This window comes from Saimiri boliviensis, chromosome 2 (genome assembly GCF_048565385.1).
Source record: "Saimiri boliviensis isolate mSaiBol1 chromosome 2, mSaiBol1.pri, whole genome shotgun sequence".
Lineage (NCBI taxonomy): Eukaryota > Metazoa > Chordata > Mammalia > Primates > Cebidae > Saimiri > Saimiri boliviensis.
This window is the reverse complement of record NC_133450.1, coordinates 41,627,470-41,651,258: the sequence shown is the minus strand read 5'-3', so window position 1 is coordinate 41,651,258 and position 23,789 is coordinate 41,627,470. Positions and strand designations below refer to the sequence as shown.

The following is a 23,789-nucleotide window of genomic DNA, read 5'->3' as shown; positions in this document are numbered from 1 at the left end:
ATGACATTATGAATGTATTTAATACTACTGAAATGTACACTTAAATATGTTAAAATGGTAAATTTTGTTATGTGTATTTTAACACAATTTAAAAAAAATTTTAAAAATACACTGGGGAGAGATCAGAGGATATTGCAAACCCAGGTTGTGAGTAAGACATATGACAGCTGGGTGTTTAGAGTGATGATGCTTCAAGGAAAAGAAATGCTAGAATTACAATGAAGAGATTAGGAGGCTGTATGTATGTGGGAGCAGGGAGTTTATGGGAAATCTCTGTACCTTCTGCTCAGTTTTGTTAAGAAACTAAAACTGTTCTCAAATATAAAGTCTATTTAAAAAATTAAGAGATTTAAAAATAGAAGAGAGTAGAGATTTTGATTAATTTTAGACATTAAACCAAGTGAACATATTAAAAATTTTAATCTTTTAAACCAATAGGGGGAATAAATGAGAATAAAGCAAATCAATTCAGTAGAAAGCAGAGAAAATATTTATTAAAGCATACAATATGCACGATAAATAGCACAAACTGAACAATAAACATAAATCAAAATATATCAGTAGTCATAATAAATATAAAGGGACAAAAATTCCTATGTAAAAGATAGATAAAAGATTAAGATCTCTCTATTTTTCCCAGTCTTTCCCTGTCCCCTTTCCTCATACCACTTTATAGTATAAACACATTGCAATTTATACTGGGTCCACCTAGCTTTATAATATATAAGTAAGAAAACCATTAATTATCAACAAATTGGGCTTAGCTCAGGAATGCAAGAACGATTTAATATCAGGAAAATCTGCCACTGTAATTCACCATATTAACTGGTTTACGAGAAAGACTTATGATGATCTCAGTAGATGCAAATAAAAGCTTTTGATTAAAAAATAAAATTTTTGAAAGAAATTATGATTATCTCAGTAAATACAAAAAGTTACTTTTGGCAAAATGCACTTTTCATTACTGACAAAAATCTTAGCAGATGTGTATTAATATAGACTAGGCCAGGCGTCCCCAAACTACTGCCCGTGGGCTGCATGTGGCTCCCTGAGGCCATTTATCCAGCCTCCTGTTGCACTTCAGGAAGGGGCACCTCTTTCATTGGTGGTCAGTGAGAGGAGCACAGTATGTGGCGGCCCTCCAATGGTCTGAGGGACAGTGAACTGGCCCCCTGTGTAAAAAGTTTGGGGATGCCTGGACTAGGCTATGATGCAGTGACGATGAAACCCTGCTATTTCAGAGGCTTCACACAGCAAATGCTTATTTCTCCTTTGCATTACAGTCCAAAGTAGTCATGTGACTCTTCCCTAAGCTGTAACTCGGGAATATAGGCACTCCCTATTTACTAAGGTGATGATATTCAAAATGTGGCCTCCATTTTTGCCATGGAAAGGGAAGAGACAGCATGGGAGATTTCTTGCTTGGGTGGGAAGGTGACATTTATCAATTCTCATATTCCATTTTTCAGAACTCAGTCACATGGCTTAGATAATTCAAATCTGGTGTAAAGACCACACCCTTAATTTGATATTTGACCTGAATTCAATATCACATTATTCACCTAAGACAGTTTATTGGGCCTTTGTGGCTCAAAGCCTTTTAAAATCTCTTTCTTTAGAGATGTGGAATCATTAAATTCTTCCAGCCACAAAACGTCTGAATTTCTGTATTTTCTCTTTTTTCATGCATACTGGTCAGTTCTTTCCTAAGCTTAACTTTTCCCCTTTTCCCCCTAAATGCTGCCAGTAGTACTGAATACATACTTTTAACAGTCTGTTTTTCAATTTCTTTTTCAAAAGCAACAAACTCATTAGGCACATGTTCTTTATTCTAAGTTATAGCCGGTGGCAGTTTTACCATCTCATAATAAGGATTATGATATCACTGTTACATCCTTTGCTGTTAGTTTCTTCATTACCTGACACCCAACTTCTAGGCCAATCCCCATTCTTATTTTATTTTTATGATAGCAGCATTCCAGTTCAGGTTACCAATTACTGTATCAGTCACACATTTTCAGGAAATACCAAATATTCTAGGTAAGCTTGGTCAGAAGCTATTATTGGGTTTAAACATTGGAAGACAAGGGAATAAAGATCAAGAAGACTGTTTTCTGGAAGCTGAGGAGTACAAGGCATAACAGGAAAGATGTCAATAGGCTCTAAACTGTGTGCATACAAAACAGGTGATTCTTATAGGGATTGTTGATCACTATAGGCAAAATTTTTCCATTCTCATCTACTCATGATAACTATGGGCAAAATTTTTCTGTTATCATTTACTAATGCCTACACATACCTGCAACTGTTTCTAGGGAACTGGGACTCTCTTTCCTTCCACTTTCCTGTCTCTTGCAAATAGCTTTCATTAGTGGAACCTTAATGATAAGAGATTTAGGGGAATGTAGTTTTAAGGATTTATATCTTTCACCCAGGAAAGATATTAGAATGGTGGATGTGGTAGTAAATATCAGTAACTAATAATGTGGCACAGAGAAGAACTTGCTCAAATTGACAGTGGATATTTTAAGGAAGTCTTTACCAATTATCATTCTTAATCCTCAAATCCCTTTATAGTCAGAAGCAAAATAAGCATTCCCACCAGCAGTTTTGTTTAATATTATACTGGACGCTTGAGGCAGTTCAGTAGAAAAAGAAAAATAAATATACATTTAAAGATTTAAAGGAAGAAATGAAGCTGCCATTATTTACAGAAAATGATTATCAACATTAAAAATAAACAAAAATCTGTAAAATAATATTTCTTATATAAAATCAGTTGTGTTATAATACATCAACAACAATCAGAAAGTGGAGCTTTAAAACATTACTATGTATAATAGCAACAAAACATCTAAGATACCAAAAGATAATAAAAGATGAATATGAAAATTATAGAAAAAAACAACTTTATGAAAGATACAAAGGGAAACTATACAAATACACACAGACACATGCACACATCTATATATACTATGTTCATTAGCAAGAACAAGCCATATTGTAAAAACAAAATTTTTTTTCAAATTAATCTATATGTCCATTACAGTAACAATCTGAATCCTAAGTGTTTCTTAGTATTTTTGCGGTAATTTGTTTTTTTAATCTTGTTTTGTTTTTTATAGAACGTGGCAAGCTCAGTCTAAAATTCATATGCAACGGCCAATTAAACCCAGCAAGGGATTAGAATAACTAAAATAGATTTTAAAAAGATGACAGAGGGATTATTCCTAGCAGATATCAAGACATATTATAAAATGACGATAATAAATATTCTCAGACTTAGTGAAAGACACCGAAGCTTGGAAACTTGATATTTGACAGACATGCCATTACAACTTAGTGAGGAGACAATAGATTATTTAATGAATAATCCTTCCCATATAGAAAAAAAATTAGATCCCTACCTCACACCACATGCAAAGCTCATTTACAGCTGTATTAAAAATCAGATGTGAAAAACAAGATCTTAAGATTCAGAAGATAATATGGGAGACTGCTGAGTTTGGGTAGGGTTTCTTTAAAAAAGCATCAACTTAAAAGAAGACACCAATAAACCTGACTCCACAAAATTTAAAACATTTGCACTGCAAGTGACTATAAATGAAGCTGAAAGGCAGGTAGAAGTTATTTGCAATTAATATAACTAGCAAAGATTTGTGTCTAGAATTTGTAAAGAGCACAGCCATTCATTCCTAGTATATCTTAGAGAAATTTTTGCGTATTCGCATAATGCAAAATAGAGAAAAATGTTCACTGAAATCTTTTAAATTTTTGGTAATTATAAACAGTTAAATGTCCATTAATTCAGAGAATGGAAAAATGAATTATAATTTATTAACACACTGGAATATTACACACAGAAGGTAAAATGAATTAATCACATACATGTATACATAGAGATAATATAAAATAATGGAAAATTAAATAATTTTTGGAAAGACATAAACCACAATGTTAAATTTTTCTAATGTGAAAAATTCTATTAAAGATATTTTAGACACCTGTATTTGCATCTATTTATATAGTAAAATTTTAAAAACATACATGAAAATGAAAAATTCCAAATCCAAGATAGTAGTTACCTTTGGTGAGAAAAGAAGTTGGACAGGATCAAAGAGGGAAACTAAAGGGCCTTTAATTGCAATGTTTTATTTCTTAAAAATCAAGCAGAAAGATTAGTAGCATATATGACAAATTTGAAATATCCTGTCACTATGTGTGATATTTTTTTCATATATGTTTAAAATCCTTTATACATATTAATAAAAGAGAAGGGAAGGTTAAATGGTCAAATTTGATTCCCTTGCCCTGTATCCCAGAGAATCATAGTTCTTCTGACCCCTAGGCGAAGGCTCAGCTCAGCAATTGGTAGAAAATTATGCTGCAAATAGGTAGGTATTTTGTGTAGGCTATGTAACTAACTACTGGGTACCATGTTGTTTCTTTGGAAAAAATGCCTTCTGAGTTCCAAATAACATATTTTGTGCCATAATAATTTAGTGATTATGTACTATTATAAATATTTTAGTACAAGTGGCATCTTCCTTTAACAAGAAAAAGGCAAGTGACTAGTAAAGTAGTTGACAAGGCTGTCAAAGGATTATGACCCATTCAATGTTTGGCTAATGGTTGTGAGTTACTAAAGATACTGTAAAGCTTTCTGAATCATCAGCAGAAGTGAAAATACTGCTCAGCATTGTTTTGTAGCCACTGTTAGCAGTTTCCAAAGATAAAAACAGAGCTTATTTAAATGGCATATTTACTTAGCTAGAGTCTTTCTTCATTCATTCTGACTGGTGTTCACCAGAGTAAGTCACTGAACCCCAAAAGACCCTGGCCATGTTCTCCAACTATTCCATAGAAGAAGAATTTCCTGGGCACAGCCTCTGCTCTGGAAGTTAAGAAGTAAGTGCATTATTAGTGTTAATAGAAGTTTCCCTTTTGAAGTAGAAAAATGAACATTTTCCTTCCTTTGGTCTGGTGTCTTCAGACTGGATTGCTTATAAGATTATTATTATTGTTTTTCTGAGTTATACACATGCAATCCAACTTCAGTGATAGTGGTTTGGTAGTAAGTAAGTAGCCTTTCTCATAATTAGAAAATAATCTTATGACAGGATAAAGCTTAAAATGGCTCTCTTTGTGAAATGAACATGCTTTTGCTTGCAAGATTAACCCAATTCCCACTGCTATACCTGGCAGCAGAATTGCCCAATCAGTTTGGTGACTGGATTGAACTTTTTCTACAGGAATCATGTAGCTATGCAGCTTCAGAAACACAAATCCACTCCCTCATTGCTGGTTTTCTGACAGCTTTTCTGTAGAACAGTTTGAAGAGTAGAGAGCCCTGTTTCCGAGACAGAGAAGTGTTTTCACATCTGATGTGTAATTTCACACCTTGTGTTTCTCAGCAGATAAGTGCATAAAATAACACATCGAACTGGAATAGAAAAAGATCAACATAGAAAACTGCAGGTTGCAATTTGTTTCCTATCTTACAATGCTCTTGGAGAGAACAGTAAATTACAGAGATCTGTGTTTATGCTTTAAAAAGTTTGACTGGTCATTACGTGGAAAAATGAGCAGTAAACACTAATCAGCTTGCTGCCTGCATTGAACAGAATGTACAGAATGACTGAATTTGGGAAACACCCTAACATTTTGATTTTTAAGAGAATAGTATGCACATGTCAATAGTAAAATTTGTAGATAAAGGTCAGGACATTTATAAATTGATTTTAATAAAAATGTAATTGAGGAGATAATTATTTTATGATGGTTCCATTCAGAAATTTTAGCAAAAGGAGATCATGTTGGTAAAATTTGTTTGTTTTCTTTCCTTTATATAATAAGGCCAGTCACTGTTTTCTGGCATTCTAGTGAAGGGGTTATACAATGAGGAGGTTTAGCTTCATTGTACAAGTTTGAAAACTTGAGATGGAAAGAAAAAGAAAGTTGAGCTGCCTGACTAGGCATGAACATTCATTATAAAATATTTATTGCAGGTCTAGTGCATGGTAGGCATGAGCTAGGCATCAGAGGTACAATAGTTAATAAGGCAATCCCTCTCTCTACCATTGGGAAACTGTGTCTTTGCAGATGAGTAAATAGGCAGTGATAATACTGGTGATACGTGCTGAGACAGGCTAAAACTAGGTTTTAATGGAGACTGTGGGATGGTTATCGGAACTGGTGGGACTGAAGGAAAAAGGTCAGAAAGGTCAGCATGTATTCCCAGATAAAGTGATATCCAAACTGAACTTAATGAACAAAAGTCATAGGAGGCTGAGCATCAGTTGGGATGTCAGAGCATGGGGAGCATATACAGATGAGAAAGGGAAAGAGAACAAACTGGGCTGGAGGAAAGCAGGAAGTTTGGTATAGTAGAATGCAGTGTATAATGGCGGCAGTGGTAAGCAATGAAACTAGAAGATAGGGCCAAAGAAGAGAGTCTACACCAAGAAATTGAGCTTTTATCCTGAGACTAGTGGAAAGCATTGAAGATTTAGTTTATGTTTATCGGTGAGAGTGACGTGGCCAGATCTGCATTGTACAGAGATCACTCTGGCAACCCCCTGACTAGAAGGTCAGTGAGAAAATGTGCGGTAATATAGGTGGGAAATGCTGGTGACCTGAGCTTAAGTGTACACAGAGTTCAGAGGCACTGGGGATGGGGTGAAGCGGGGAGGTTTGGGAGCTGTTTGGGAGGTAGAATCAACAGAACTTGGTGACTGATTGGGTGGACTGGGAATGAGAAAGTGAGTCTTGTGAAAAATGAGGTTCTGATTTCTGACTTGGATAATTGGGTAAATGATGGTACTATTCACAGGGATGGGGAACACTTGAACAGCAAATGTTTAGAGTTGGGGACGTATTGAGTGTGAGATGTGTGTAGGATTTCAAGAGAAGTGCAGTATTCAGTTGGATCTTGAGTTTGGGAGAGCAGTCTAGGCCAGACCTATGAACTTGGTAGATGTCACTGAAACTATGGGAGTGGATGAGATGGTCCAAAGGATACGTATGTAGACAGCCTGGGCAACACAGGGAGACCCTATTTCTCCAAAAAAATTTTTTAAATTAGCTGGGCATAGTGATACACGCCTGTGGTTCCACCTACTCAGGAGGCTGATGGGGGAGGATCACTTTGGCCCCAGAAGTCAAGGCTGGAGTGAGCTGTGAACATGCCACTGTACAGATGGGCAACAGAGCAAGACCCTGTCTGTCTGTCTCTCTCCCTCTCCCTCCCCCGTACACATGAATATGTAGAGAATGAGAAGAGATTTCTCCAATGTAGGCATAAAATAGCAATTTGACTATGAAAAAAACCATGTAGAGCAAAATGTGTATATTTATCTTATTACATAAATAAACGCAGATGAAGAACTGTGCCTGCCCACAAACACCATTGCACATATGCCTGTGCGCTTATGTATACATGCTGTGCATGGAGAGGTGCTAGTGAACATCAGCAATGGGTGTTGGACAGTGAGCCACATGAAACATTGGACATTCAAGGTAATAATTCCCTTCCTTAATAATTCCCACAAGATGTGTGCCCAACAGCAGGAACCAGGCTTAAGGATACTGATCCGTATGTTGAAAAGAGAAATTTGTAACCCATATAAATGTTACAACTAATCTAGCCGACACAGAGCACTAATGTTTCTCATCTTCCCCCCACTCCCCCCCTTTTTTTTTGTCTTAGATACATACGGAAAACTCTTTCTCCTCAATTCTGTGGGTCAAGAGATGTCCCGCTGCAAGACATCCATTCGGCGTGGTCAACCCAATCCCGTCTATAAGGAGACCTTTGTTTTCCAGGTGGCCCTCTTTCAGCTGTCTGATGTCACGTTGATGATTTCCGTTTATAACAGGCGTACTATGAAGCGTAAAGAGATGATTGGCTGGATTGCCCTGGGCCAGAACAGCAGTGGAGAGGAGGAGCAAGATCATTGGGAGGAGATGAAGGAAACCAAAGGCCAGCAGATCTGCAGATGGCACGCTTTGCTGGAATCCTAGGTTTGCTTACCTGCATTTGTGTGCTGTGTCCACCTTGGTTACCTGTGTTGCTGTCTACTGACACCAAGTCAGTGTGTCCTGGCAAGGGTTTCAGGCTTTCAAAAACAGAATCCACTGACCCCTAGGACATTGCAAGTGGGAGTTTCGGGTTTCTCAGTGGTTTGATTTGGATTTAAATATTGTAATTTTAAAAACCTATATACGCAGTGAAGTGTCCATATGGAAAGGGTTATACCACAGTGAAGACCACTGATGAGTTAATTTGTGCCAATAGATGATCAAGTTTTGGTTCAGGGCATGGGGTGAAGCTTCTCCTGCTGTCTTTGTTTGCTTGAAGAGTACCTGAGATTGCAAGGGAGCTGTTAAATGTTACCATTTGCAACCATTTACGTGGATGAATCAGAATTTTCTTAATATGGTACTAAAAAAAACTCCAAAATATAGAAATGAATCAGATGCTGAGGCTCATAGAAGAATCTAACTTTAATCCATAAACTCTTATTTCACATTTTTCTCTTTATCAAAGAAACCTGAGCAATTGCTCAGTCACTTATTTACCTAACAAGTAAATATTATAAACTTGCACTTATAAAATAAATTTGTATTAATTAAATACCTCTTTTATCTTATATTTTATGGTTTCTATGAGATTTGGCTAAATGAATCATTTTGAAGCAAGAAAAGAGTTTGGAAACTGTGTTTTAAGACAACTTATCTCCTTTTGAATATGTAAAATTTCAAACTTGTAACTTTTAAGGTTTTTATGCTGTCTTTCTCAGCCAATAAGTTCTTACAGAATACGAAGAAAACACACACACAAAAAAAACAAAACAAAACTATTTCAGTCATAGATTTATTGATTTTTCTGATTCTGGTGTTCTTTTGGATTATACTTTTTCTATGTTCAATTATATATACTCATATATTAATATTTTGAATGTACTGCATGTAAACCATGCTGTTTTTAAATTGAGTATTTTCCATCACTAGAGCATAGTAAATTGCACACAGTGGGTCTTTAATAAATATCGATTTGACTGACTCTTCCAAGTGAACATATTATGACACCTGTGAGTGAAGAATTATTTTCAGTTTGTGTGGAATGACATAAAATTTTTCTTTGAGCATTTGAAGTGCCTATAACTGTCACTTTTTATGGCATTTGCAGCAACATATATTAGTCACTAGTTGCAATCTGGGCATGTGCCATTGAGAACACTGATCTTGTATGGTTATGAGCATGGGATTTTACTTACTACTTACTTTTAAGTATTTATGCAGTGCATGTTTATTTTCCTTATTCTTAGACCTGGGCCCTTAATTTCAATTACTTACAATTGACATTAATAAAAAATAGGGAAAGAATATATGTACATTTAACCCTGTGCTCAATGTGCAGCTCTTCTGAGCAATTGCTCAGTCACTTATTTTTAGTTTCTGTGTTTCATTGTGGACTTTTTCCTGTCTGTGGGAAGAGTGATAGCTAGTGATGGCTGTGTACAGTTAAAAACACATAACTCCTCCTCAGCTCCACGTTTTGACAGATTGTAAGCGTAGGCTGTAACACTTGAAGAACATATTTATTCCTTACAGTGTGTAATGGTTATCCTGACAAGACCAGACTAGGGCACAGGGTAACTCTACTATGCTTTCAGGGTTCAGTCTTTGAATGAAATGATTTCATACGGAAGAATGAGAATATTCCAAATAAATTAATACCTTAAATACTTTTCAGGTCATGGGAGTTTCATATATACGACTGCTCAGTTATTAGGAATAAGTAATAAAACCATGCTCCTGTGGGTTTTTTACCCTACCTTTCTTTGGAAGACCTCAGAGTGCTTTTCCAGCATTATATCCATTAACTGCTGAGTGGTCTTTGCAGCGTGGCTAAGTCATTGAGTAGAACTGAGTGCGATTAAGTAGCGGCACAAAGAATCGGCTTTTCACATCTCTTACTCTTTATGCCTTGTGTTTAAAGGGAAGTAGAACAGCCTCGCTATGCCTTCCTTTATGCAGTGACATAATAGCAGCATTCATTTTAAAATTTACATTTGAAAAAAATCTGTATATATTGTACAGACAGCCCTGAATTTTATCCTTGTTTCATGATACCCAATAATCACCTATACTTCATTTTCTGTTCCCAAGACCCACCCATTCTTAAGGTTTTCTGCTGGTATAATGAATATATTGGTGTGCCTCATCTACCTTCCAATGGTCTGCTTATGATACAGTTTACGGAAAGGTGCAGCATTTTAAGGGAAGGAATGCCTGAAACGCTTTTTTTTTTAAATTTTTATAATTTTACTGTGTTGGTGCTACTCACCAAATAGGATGCATGTACATCTTGAATATACATCAGTATTCACCCTCAGCTGATTGTATAAATCTAAAATACTGAAGACAAGATACATTATAATATGTGGCTGATTTTTTTACCTTGATTTGAAATTCTAGTTTAGTAAGATCTTTTGATTTTGTGCACTTACACTCCCTTATTTTCTTGGCAAAGTCTAGACATAAATGCATTTAACATGTTTTTCACTTGAGCTTTTACATTTGGTTTTCAAAAGAGTTATGAAAGATAATCAGTTGGTTCTGCAGTGAAAAAAGCCTGCTTTTGCCTGTTTCTTCTAGCTAATGATTAATATCTCATTGGGAGATTTGACGTTGACGCAGCACTGGTTTTTGTTGCATGAGTAGGTCTTTCAGCGATTTTGCCTGAAGAGCATGCTTTCAAAATAATATTGTTAAATGATGCGCTGGGTTTATGGAAATCTGCTTTATAGTGTGCCTTCTTTTCTGGTGTGAGTTTACACTGAATTGAGAAACGCTGGTTTCACCAATTATGGTGGTGGCTGTTGTACTCCCTGCTCCTCTCTGACTATTGTTGAATTTTTAAATGGACCATTCAGCAGGCAGCCAAACACCTGCTCTCCGTCCCTCTCCTTCACTGGCTCCCAGTGTGATGCATAGTTGTTTTGGACTCTGTTTTAGCTGATGCTGCATAACTGTTGGAGGTGGGGGTGTCTTGCCTTCCCTAACGTAAGAAGAATTTGTAATGCCTTTGGATGTATTATACTCGGCATTCCACCCGCATGAAATCTGGGAAAGAATCATCACCATGTTTGTGAGAGGGAAAAGAGTATGGTATTGCATAGTCATTCACTTTAGGCACTATTAATTCTGACATCCTTCACTGACAATTAACTGACATCAAATGTCAATATTCTCCATAGTCTTAGGTGCTAGTGAGGCCTAAACACAGCTTCTGGCTTTTCAATGTGTAGATTTCATAATATTTTACGAATTATTGTTACCTCTTGGGCAGTCACTGTGCTTTAGATGATCTTATCGGAGAACCAAAATTCTTGTCTTTCCAGATGAAGTACTATTTAAGTAGAAACTAGCATCAGGTTAAATAAAAGTGCTTCTCTGATATCCACCAATTTGATTTAATCGATGATTCAGTGTGGACATCTCTGCGGGCTTCCTAAAAACCTGGCTATCCTTTTGCAGCAGAGGACTTAGTATATTAAAAGCAGAAAAGTAAGTAGGAAAGGATTATTTGTAAATGTCATAAAACCAGATGGAGGCATATTCTTTACTGATAAAGAAACAGGATTAGAACACGCATGTGGTGTCTCCTTTTACTTTTGAGGAAACTATGGTTAAAGAACATTCCATTCTATTTAAGACCAAAGCAAATGATAGATAATCCTGAAATGGCAAAAGTATTTTTGTCTCAAAGATTATGCATTTAGGCAAAGCCATTTATAACAGAATAAAAACCAAAAGGTTATATGGCATGCCAGTGGAAAAATTAAATAATAAATAAATGTGTTGGATGCATTTAGCATCCTCCAGGGAGTAGTATGCAAGGAGAGTGAACTAATAAGCCAAAAGACATTTCAACTAGCTATCACATTTCTAAAAATTGTAGAATTCTGAAAAATATTTAAAGATGAAAGAAATGAAACTGTTCTAAAACAATGAGATTGGCATAGTGCAGTGAAGTTGGCACAAACTGTGATCTTAGCCTGGGTTTACATGAAACACTGCTGTGTGGCCTTAAGAAAATTACTTAGCCAGCCTGTGTCCTGGTTTCTTCAACTGGAAAATGGAAATAATACCTACCTCATTAGGTGTCTTAAAAGATATCAGCGAAATCACAGATGTCATGTGCCTACCGTAGAGCCTGGCGTGTCGTTAGCATTCCATAGTTCCTCCTCACAGTCATGCTTGAAAAAGAAAATACTGCCGGGCGCGGTGGCTCAAGCCTGTAATCCCAGCACTTTGGGAGGCCGAGGCGGGTGGATCACGAGGTCGAGAGATCGAGACCATCCTGGTCAACATGGTGAAACCCCGTCTCTACTAAAAATACAAAAAAAATTAGCTGGGCATGGTGGCGCGTGCCTGTAATCCCAGCTACTCAGGAGGCTGAGGCAGGAGAATTGCCTGAACCCAGGAGGCGGAGGTTGCGGTGAGCCGAGATGGCGCCATTGCACTCCAGCCTGGGTAACAAGAGCGAAACTCCGTCTCAAAAAAAAAAAAAAAAAAAAAAGAAAAAAATACTGAAGGTGTATCTTCTCTTTCTAGCAAAAGTTATTATAACACGAGAGAAAATGAAAACCAATTTTCAGATAACTGTAAAAAGGACAGGCTCAAGAACCCAGGCTGGATTTGTAAATAAAGAGGCTTCATCAGGACAGCCTAATCAGAGATAAGCCTGGTATGTGGAGGAAACAGCCTTAATAGTGTCCAGCTGTGGTATAACCAAGTCTTTGCATTTATCGCCTTTGTTTGGAGGGAGTGCAAAACCTTGGTGGTTTGTGTGTACCTCTTGCTTGATCACACACAAGGCCTCTCCTTGTCCCCAGCTCTCCTATTCATACATGGACAAGGCACCTTGTTGCCGTCATCAAAAGAGTGGGTGATAATGGCAGTTTGACTACATATTTCAACTTTGATCCAAAAAAGTAACATAAATGATGTGATATTATACTGACACTCTTTAAAAAATGGCTAACACTTTCTTTAAAACCTACATTATATATCCATTTTATATCCCGATAGGCAAACATTTAAAAATAGTCTAATAACACAGCTCTCAAACTTATCTGACTGGAATGCTCTATTCAGAACAAATGACTTATCACTGTTTATGAGATCTTATCACCCTTATGAGATCATAATGAAAGAAATTCCATCAGTTGATACTTCTTTTTAAAATGGTTTTTAAGAGTGGCTTGTTGATATAATAGCATGTTCACTTGTTCTCAAGTGATTTAAACCTTGAGTAAAGAGGAGAGTTTCTGGAGAATTTAGAAAAATCTTTGTTGACATTTAATCTAGAGAAGTCTCAGGAGCAAAACACTTCCAGTTTAATGTAACCAGGTGCCATGAATCAGCCATGTGCTACTTGTGGTTTTAAACAAAACACGATTCTGGGATTGGGAAGTGCGAGGCTGCACTCCTAATATCGTCAGATTGCCAAAGTACTGTTTTGAGTCCTAGGTATCCCATTTAAGGAGAAACATGAAGACATTGAAGAATCGCTTTAGCCTAGGGCTTTTAGTAGAGAATAATTAAAGATGTAGGGAAGGTGAAGGAGTTAGATGGGAGGGGAGAAGGCTGTGGAGTGATTTCTGGTAACAATGATTCAGAAGTTCTAACCAGGGGGATGGTGCACACTTTCTCTTTTTGACCACGCGGATAGATTTCAGAGCATCCCCCTAAATCGAGTCTGGAGAATTATGTCAAGGTTGTTTCTCATTAATTCAAATTGTATTCACTGTCTAGCACTATGCTATTTGGGGTGGCACAGAACTTAAAAATCATAGATTTCAGATAGATTTCAGAGCATCCCCCTACATTGAGTCTAGAGAATTATGTCAAGGTTGTTTCTCATTAATTCAAAATGTATTCATTGTCTAGAGCTATGCTGTTTGGGCCGACACAGAACTGAAAATCTCTATGGAGTGTTATGAGTACATGCTGAAGCCGTTAGTCATCATTATACAAGAATGCTTACCAATATACAATTGTTAAGTTAGTCTAACTATATGCCATAAAAAGTAGAGTTCCTTATTATGAGTATTGGAAGAAGGTGAAACATGTTGGCTGAATTTATTGGGGCAAGTGTCTAGGAAGTCTTGGACTGGCAGTGAGCCTTGGTTGCATTATAGGGGCAATTGCCAAGGTGGGGATGAGGGTAGGGGGGTCACAGAATCATCATCTTTGGAAATTTTTTAAAGTAGAAATTTGTGCTTGAATCTTGGTTCTGTCTAAAGAAGAATGGGAGGACACCCCGGAATATAACCTTTATAAAGTACCTTCTAAGTCTAATATTTATGTGTAACATTAAAAAGGAATCAACAAGAATAACACTCCAGGCCTGTCCTCTTCCATTGTGGACATTTTTTCCACATTGATTTTTCTCTGCATCATAGAAAGTTTTCTCTGAGGAGTTCCAGTTTCGGTTTTGTTTAGGGCGTTGGGGATGCCTGCAGGCTCAGGAGGAGTTTCCTCTCCCATGGTGCTTCCACTGTTTTTGTTTCCCTTGGGCCACAAAACAGTATCCTGGACACATAGACAATAATTACCTTATTTATATCCACTGTGGAACCTGTGAAACAGCTCGAGGCTTTATGGAACAAGCTCATAGACAGACATGGAGGTCTGAGGCCCTTCTTAGAATGAAGCTGCTCAATCGCTGACTGCTTTCCACTAATGCTGCCTTAAGGTTTCTCTGGGAGAGTTTATACTTCATGCCTTTGAGTGACAGTGTTAACTGTTTTGAGGATGATGAGAAGGCTGACTTCCCATCGTATTACCATATTTATGCATTACTTTTGTTTACTTCATTTCCCTCCTGGAAGTATCTGGTTGCTGTTTTTTTGTTTTAGTTTATGCAAAATTTATTCATTCAAAAAGACCTTTCTAGGTTGAGCGTGGTGGCTCACACCTGGAATCTCAGCACTCTGAGAGGCCAAGATGGGAGAACAGCTTGTGCCCAGGACTTCTAGACCAGCTTGGGCAACATAGTGAGATCTCATCTCTACAAAATATAAAAAATTTGCCGGGTGCGGTGATGTGCACCTATAGTTCCAGCTACTCAGGAGGCTGAGGTGGGAGGATCACTTGAACTTGTGAGGTCAAGGCTGCAGTGAGCTATGATCATGCCACTGCATTCAGCCTGGATAGCAGAGTGAGACTGTCTCAAAACAAACAAAAAAACCAACCAACCAAACAAAAAGAAAACAAGAACTTTATTAAGTGTTAATGTTTCAGACTTGGGTTGGAGAAGGGCAGATGGATAAAACAGTTTAAGTTCAACAATACTTTTTTTTTGTTTCTAAATATTCTATTTAAAAACTAGATTCTGATAAGAAATCCAGGTAAACAATCTTTTATTAACCTTGAATTTTTGGCTTAATGTATTTCGGTAACTGTCTCTTTCCCACTTTGACAGGCAGAGGATTTAGGGAAGGTGAAAGTTATTGCCCTGTCTCTAATTAAGAAATAGACTGACACTTGTTTGTCAGTCTATGCTTCCATTCAAAATAAGTGCATACAGTATCTGGGGAAGAAATGCAGTGTTCCATTTCAGCAGTGAAAAGAGTTATAGCATCAAATGGGATATTTAGTATTCTTGACTTTTATAATTAAATACTGAATGCTGTTTGCAAGTCAGTAAGTTAGAACCTGGAATGCTAAGTCTGTACAAACTTGACACATTTCTTCCAAGCTCTGTGTTTTAATAGTCAAAGGCATTGCTACCCTTTGCTTTTTGAAAGAGTGAAATGGAAACAGTAGCTGCTAGATAAAGAGGTGACAATCTAAACAAAGAGCCCTGCTTACCTCTCTGTGACTACAACTAGTCTTAAAAATGGAGTACATTTGGGGCATCCTTATGAAACAGGTAAAGGTCAACACTGGGAGTGTCCCTACCTTGGCAGATGGAGCAATACTTTTTCTCCAGACTTAGCCAATTTTTAAAGCAGGAGTTTTCCAATGGATTTATTGCTTATAAGTCTACTAAACATGTCTTAGTCCATGCAAATTAACTCAAAATCTTTGATGGCCTAAAAATTCTTACCGAAAGCAAGTTTTTAGTGTTTCCCAGTTCATAGTCTATAATAAAAAAGTGTACATATCCTGTTTAATAAAGACCTTGATGTTTGAGAATATCAGAAGTCTGCCAGTAAAAACTCTGATTGAGGAACATGTATATTAAAAGATATTTTAAGATAGTTGCATTTTAGGGCCATGTTTCTTTGTTGAGAGTATTTCTTTGTCAAGTTCCTTATAGCCAATGCCTTGACCAAAGCTTACTAATTTTGCCACATATCCTTTTGGGTTATAATAATCTTTATTAATTCACAACTCTACCAAATTATAATACAGTTTTTTATTATGCCACCATACAAATGCAGCTGCAAATTCAATTTTATTGTGAAATACACAGTCCTTTCCAGAATTTTAAAACTTAATTTCAATATAGATTTTAAGTTTGTGAACAAGAAATTAGGATTTGCATACCTTCTTATGACAGAGGTTTGTCTTATAACATATTCTGTTATAGTATTGGGATAAGATTTGACCTGCATTTTCAGGTAAAAGCTGGTCTTTGAGATCCACTTTTTAAGAAATTAATAAATTTTATCTTTTGGAGTTTTAAGTTCACAACAAAACTGATCATAAAATATAGAGAGTTCTCATTATACTCCACACACAGCGCTGTCTCCCATGAACATTTGAGCACCACACTGGTGTATTCGTTACAGTTGATGCACCTCCGCTGAATATCGTTATCACCCAAAGTGCATAGTTCATATTAAGGTTCACTCCTGGTGTTGTATATTTTACGGGTGTTGACCAATGTACAGTGACACATATCCGTTAGTGTAGTATCATACAGAGGATTTTCACTGCTCTGCCTATTTGTTCCTCCCTCCCACCGAAGCCCTGGCAACCCCTGGTCCTCGTACTGTCCCCATAGTTTTGCCTTTTCCAGAGTGTCATATAGTTATGTAGTCTTTTCAGATTGGCTGTTTTTCACTTAGGGATGGTCTTGTAAGTTTTCCTGTCTTTTTATAGCTTGATAGTTCATTTATTTTAAGTGATGAATAATATTTCATTGTCTGGTTATATCATTGTTTATGACCTATTTGCTTTTCTTTCTAGTTTCAGTTGCTATGGCAAATTTTATTAATGTGTGTGCTCTCAGGAGAAGCTTCATGTACTTTATATGATCCATCAAACAAAATGTGGCAACTTCTAGTCTAGAATAAACTTGACCTATGTAATACTGAGCTTGTTTTACATTGGAGGAGAAGATTATGAAAAAAATCTCATAATTTCTTAATTTATGTTACCTTATCTATGAGCGTTGCCCTCCATTGGAATCTAAACAGAAAGTTCTGAAGGTTACTAAATTTGTGATCCCAAATTTAGTGATTCTCTGTGTCTTCTTTTGTTGAGGAATGAGTTAAATATCTATTGATAAAAAGTGCTGATTATGTTATTACCGTGATAGAAAATCATCGTCTGTTGCTAGTTTATATGACTTTACATTTACCACTCCTGCCAAGAGAAATGGAAGCTTTGTGATTGTGCCCCGTCATAGTCAATTGTACAAATCAATTAAAAATGGTATGTAAGCATATAGATCACACAGCAGCTCTGAATTCTGAATGAAAAGATAACCCATGTATAGGTTGCATGAAAAACTAGATGGGTGTTGGAAAGATAGCACCGATAGTCATACTGGGTGAGTGGGGAGGCCTAACCAATGATCAGTATCTTAGAAACATTTTGAGATCATTTGTATGTCTTCGGACTACCCTTTGCTTTGTAGCTGCAACAACTTGCAGAACCTGGTATTATTGAAGGTATAGTTAGTTGTGTAAAGAATATTGGATTAAGATAGATGAGGCCTGTGTTCTGATATCAAGTCTTCCACTAATGAGCTCTAAAATAAATGTCAAGTCACAATTTCTTCAAACCTTCATTGTTGCATCTGTTAGATGGGAATAGTAATACTCTTGTACCTATTTTTACCAGGTGGTTGTAGGAACAGGATTCATTCATTCCTTCATTAATATAAAGAACACTTTGAGACCCCACTACATATCAGTGCCATAAGTATGACAGGGTGATAGATGGAAAGACATTTTGCAGAACTTTTAAAGACTTACAGTGTTTTTGAAGACTACAGGATAGTTTGTTATTTTTATATTAAGGTCATATCAACTCTTTATGTTGACATATCAAAGTAATTGACACTTTTAGAGCTCTGCCAATCAATGGCCCATTTTTATAGACTGTCAGTAATTTGTCTGAATTTAAGTTATAGTATAATGGTCTTTAGCTGTTCGGTTTCTGAGAAGATAGAAATAAAGTATTAGGTCCTAATTTTTTTTTCAAACACTGATCATACAACAAATTGTAAATCCATGTTTTCAGTAGGTTTACCAACCTTTGAGTTGAATGCAAACCTTTCTTTAGAACAATCTAACTTTGAGTGCAGGCAAAGTATTCAATGGAATAGCTTTTCCTACCCCACAAAGTGGATTTGAATACAGTACTTAGAAAAATTCTTACCCTGCCAAAAAAGTCCTTCAATCTACTTTGTTGTTTTTCTTTTTAAGAATCAGTCTTGCCCATCTCTCTCCTCCCAAGTGACTTTCCTCACTCACTTAATTATTTTCTGTATAAATGCCCTTTTATTATCACCAGAAAAAAGTAAAGATTTAAAAAATCATTTTTAAGGTACATCCAAGATTTCATAGCAATATTTTATTTGTGTTCACAGTGCAAGATGAATCTGACTCTTTCTCAATTTTTTTTTTTTTTGGTCTTCATATGGCATCTGAAACAGTTGTTCACATTCACACATTTACGTTTCACCATATGCATACTGTGTGCAGCTCTGTTGTTTTAAAATATTTTATTGGTTTTCCTTTATATCTCAACTTTTGATGGGTGTCCTTGAAGAACTTTCATGAAAAAAATGTAAATGTGAATGATTCATTCATTTTGAACATATGTAGCTATTTCAGGAGATTTTCAGGAGATTTTACCCTACATGGAGTACACTGTTCTTAGCAGGGAATGTGCTTTGTATTACTATTCTCCTCACAGCTGGCTGCTGCAGATGTGATTAACATTGTAAACATGCACTTTTTCTATTCTATGCTTACTTTAATACATTATTTATATGTACTAGACTGCTGAGTTTTGGTGGTTGTCAAAGGTAGTTAATTTCATAAATTTCACTTTGGCGGATAGTTAAGTATAACACGGTTTAGTATAAAATCTGGTCTTCCTGTAGATTTCTAGGTCACTAGAAGAATTTCTTGACAAATTGATTGTTGAAGGCCAGTTCTGTGATAAGGTAGAAGCCATCCCGAACCTCTCCCAGTGTTTCGTTGGCATTTTTAGAGCTGGATTCTATTATAGTTCCTCCTCCAGTTTTCCAGTAGAGAATTCCTATGTGGTCCAGAGGTTCAAGAGAGAGAAAAAATTTTTTTTTCTCTCTCAAAAGAATTGAACCTTTGTTTCAGAAACTTCCGTCAATCTTCAGAACATTCCATGTGGGTGTCCTTGTGTTTCTCATAGTATGACTTATTGATTCATGCTGTCTCTTATTAAGGAAGCACGAATGTATCTCTAGCTGTTACCAGAACAAACAGCTGTAGAATGTAATGACCCATCCCATTTCTAAATTTACTTCTATCAGTGGATAATTTGTGTATAAGAAAAGGTGTGGAAATTTTTTAATTGTTAAAAACTAGAATACGTTTCTACCTTTTGTATTCTTCAATATTTCATAACAATGGTTTTAATGTATTACTATTCTATTATGTATTGTGTTTAAACAAGATCAATCAGTGAAATATTTAACGTCAATACTTTGTTAGAAACACCCTTTGAAAATGTTAGAAAATGTAAAACTTTACCTGTGACAAAGAATAAATTCATGATTAGAAGAATTATGCTGTGTTTCTTGTGCAAATAATACTTAAGGCAGATGTTCAGTCTCACAGTGATTTTGGAAAGCATATTTTATGCAGTCTAAACACTATTTCTGTATTAGATATTTAAATGCATGAGGATAAATTCTAATTGCTTTTTGTTTAAAACAGAAACATAGAAGAAGCATTAGCCCCAGTTTGTATAAAATGTCTGCTGCAACTGAATTCATGATAGTTCATGAAAACTGAAAATCATTCCAATTTTGTAAAACTGCTGCTACTGGTTTTATCAATAAAGTTTTAGCAGATGGCTTATATGTACATGTGTGAAAATTTTTTATGTTAAAAAAAGATACAGTTTTGCAGCATCAACATGCAAATTTTATGGGCCTGAATGATATTGCTTATTTTAGTATATACAAAAACCATTAACTTCAAAACCATACCAACTGCAGACATATATATTAGAACTATTTGGTTTCAGGGTGCTGTAGGCTTGTATGGTGAACATATACAAATCAACATGTATCAGTTCAAATGCTGACCTGAAGAACATCCGGTAAGTAAGGAGCTATATAAAGGTAAGGATCACCTGAATTAACTAAATTGCATCTAAAGAGAATTCTGAGAAGGCAAAATGCAAAGTGTAGGTGTTTATATACAAAAGTGTATGTAATTCCTCATTAGAGAAGCTCCTGTCCAGAACATTTTCCACTCTATGAATACCCAGTTATCCTAAGTTTGCAAGGCTCAGATGCAACAAGCTGGAAGGAGAGGGAGCTGAGCTATTATATTCAGACACTTACATAGCACTCAAAACATGGCTGACACCCCCCAAACAGAAAAGATCAGAGAAAAAAATTCTGTAGATGTTTCAGTGACAATTTTCAAACAATTAAAAAATTCGTTATTAGTTGAGGCAATGCTAACTATTGTGATAACCCAAAATGTCAGTTGATTCACATAAGAAAGGTTTATTTTTCCCTAATCTGGGATGTTTTTGACCAATCAGCTTTCTTCCTAGAAGTATAGGGACTGAGGCTCCTTTTGTGATCTGGTTGTTCAGAGTCCTTACAGACTTTGAAAGAATGTATTGCCATTGCACATGGGAGAGGAAAAAAAGACCGGAGAATCAAATCTGTTTTAAGGGACAGGCTTACAGGTGGTGCTCTTCACTTCTGCCCAAACTCCATTGGCTAGAACTAGTCCAGTGGCTCCACCTATATTTAAAAAGGCTGGGAATTGTAGTTTATTTGTATACCCAAGAAGATGAAACAGTATTGGTAAGACTCTCAGAGGTGAGTATCTGGCATACTTAAAAAATTATTTGAACTGTTGCACCGGTGATTATTTATGAAAAGCTTGCCAATGGCAAGCTTATTGGTTGCCTAAGTTCTTTCTAACCCATGACAGCACTAGAACACTACGGGCTGACTAAGGGTTCTTATTCTACTTGTACATCCATAGTCACCTTAGATTTAGAGCATTTCAACACTGTGAAAGAGCATTGTTGCAAATAAAGATCACTCGACTTCACATTTCCAAAGCCACAGGGCAAACAGTTTTGGGCTGGTAGGCTGAGCAAGGTTGGCCATTTCTACGTGTGTATGTGCACTAGCAGGTACATATATATATGGCATACTGAAAACATTAAAGCAAATATAACTATGAGCAAAAGAAGAATAATACTGAGGAAACGTTTTTCCATATATGAATCTTAGAGTATGTCATCTGCAGAACTTAAACTTGGCAAACGATGACTATCTTGTGACATTTCTTCAACACAGGCTTACCCATTCTGAAATGTTAAAATAATTGAGATGGCCACCTATGACTCTGGTTCTTTCATTTTTTTTTTTTTTGTCTTTTGTAGTAATTAAAAAATTGACTATCTTGTGTAGCATTTTATTGATAAGTCAAATAAGTCAAATCACATTGTATGTATTATAAGCTTCATAGTCTCCTTACTGTTTCCCTGGGGTTGCTCCAGAAAGATTCAGAAATATGGCTCAAAGGGAAGCTTGGGTGACATTTCACAGTGCTGATAAATTTTAATGTGCATTCCACTACATAATAAAACATCTGATTCTTCTCAGCAAACAGATAAGAAGTAGGAGACAGAATTGGCATTATATCTATGGTCATCTCAAGGAGGGACAAGATTGAGTGGTGAGAAGATTGGAATTTGGATACATTCTAAGGTAGATTGTATGGAATTTAACATTTTAAAATCCAAAATTGTTTAGTGAAAGATTTTAATCTTACAAAAAGAATTGCAGAATTTATCGAATTATATCTGCAGACATAAATAACCCAGTCAAGATTAAAATCATACCTGTTTTCTAATTCCAGTTATGCCATTAAGCAATTCTGTGATCTTGCATTACCTTGACCTTTCTTTCATGTCTTCCAGCATTTGTTATATCTTGAGGTAGTCCCAGAGGAAGAGGGGATTTGGCAGTTATTTGGTGAGTTAAACTGACAATAGAAAAGATTTTCTAGTCTATTCAGATAAAGTATAACACTAGACATGCTGCCCATACTGGTCAAATTAGCTAGATGCTCCCAAATGCATTTTTTTTTCTCCGTAGAGATACAGCATGTGATTATGGAGGCTGATTTTACCTGAGGTAGAGGAGTATTTTAAGGAAAAATGAAACAGTTCATCTCAGAGGACTCACAGCCACTTTGGAAGATGGAAAGACGAGAATTAGGAAAACAGATAAATAACTTTAGGTGAGTATTTCCCAATGCTATTAAAATGCAGGTAGTGGCCTTTAAGATGTTTTGAAAAGTAAAAGAAAAAAAAAATCTCTTTATAAATACAATGTCTCATTAAGGGAAGAAAACTAAACTGTTTTCTATATAATAAGCTTTCCCCCAGCCCCCTCTTCTGCTTGTGTATCTGTAAAGACAGCAACTAGTGGCTACCTTCAAGGTTAGTGTAAGTTCATGAACTGATAGCTATGTAGCTAGGGTAAAAACAGGGACCTCAAACCAAGTAGGGTGTATTCAACTATTCCCATGTGTTCTTGATCTTGATGTACCAGGCACTGTGTGCTAGACACTGGGGACACGGCATTAACCAGGTGAACTAGCTTAAAGTCTGGTGTGATGAATATTGTGAAATGGGATTGGTAGGCTGAATTGGGAATGTAATTAGGGGGCTAATGTAGTCAGTGGGAGGCTGTCAGAGGAAGCTGCTATGAGGAAGTGGTATTTAAGCTGAGATGTGAAAGCTGAGTAGGAGTAAGCCAGGTAAAAGGGAGGCACATTAAGAAAGAAGAAACAGCATGTACAAAATACCTTAGCCAAGTGGGACCCTTCCTTATTCAAGGAAACAAAAAAGTCCAGCGTGACTGGACCTTAAAGAGCAAGGAGGAGAGTGTCATGAGATGAGCTGGACAAGGAGACAAGGCTGATTGAGATATTAGCAGCATCTTGCCCTTATTCTAACTAAGAAGGAAGTAGCGGTGATGTATTTCTGTCTAGGACCGTCTCTGGGATTTGAGATACCCATCTCAAAGCCCCCTGCCATACCCAAGAGCTGAAACTTCATCATCACATCTTCAAGGCCCTGTGGCTTATTATTACTTCTTCAGACAGTTTGATTTTAGGTTACCAGCTTTTTAAATCTTAGGGCTAATAAACAGCATACAGTAGGCATTGAGAGAGCAAGCATGGGGCCCTGAGAGCTGTGGGCCGCTGGTGTAGCCCCTTCAGCCTCACAGAGTGCCAGCCACCACAGGAATCAACGTAGCACCGCACAGCAACCTTGCCCTG

General features: G+C 36.5%; 1 protein-coding gene across 3 annotated transcripts in view; it reads left to right on the top strand.

The window, feature by feature from the left end:
* Positions 1-20,319, top strand: part of SYT16 (synaptotagmin 16) — a 284,745-nt gene extending 264,426 nt beyond the window's left edge. For 2 of the 3 annotated variants that reach the window (XM_074393152.1, XM_003924412.3), the window contains exon 7: positions 7,709-20,319. In XM_074393152.1, coding sequence (XP_074249253.1) covers positions 7,709-8,022 — 314 coding nt within the window. In that variant the 3' untranslated portion in view covers positions 8,023-20,319. The remainder of the gene's footprint in view (positions 1-7,708) is intronic. The other variant, XM_074393151.1, reaches the window with a different exon arrangement.
* Positions 20,320-23,789: the final 3,470 nt, after the last annotated feature.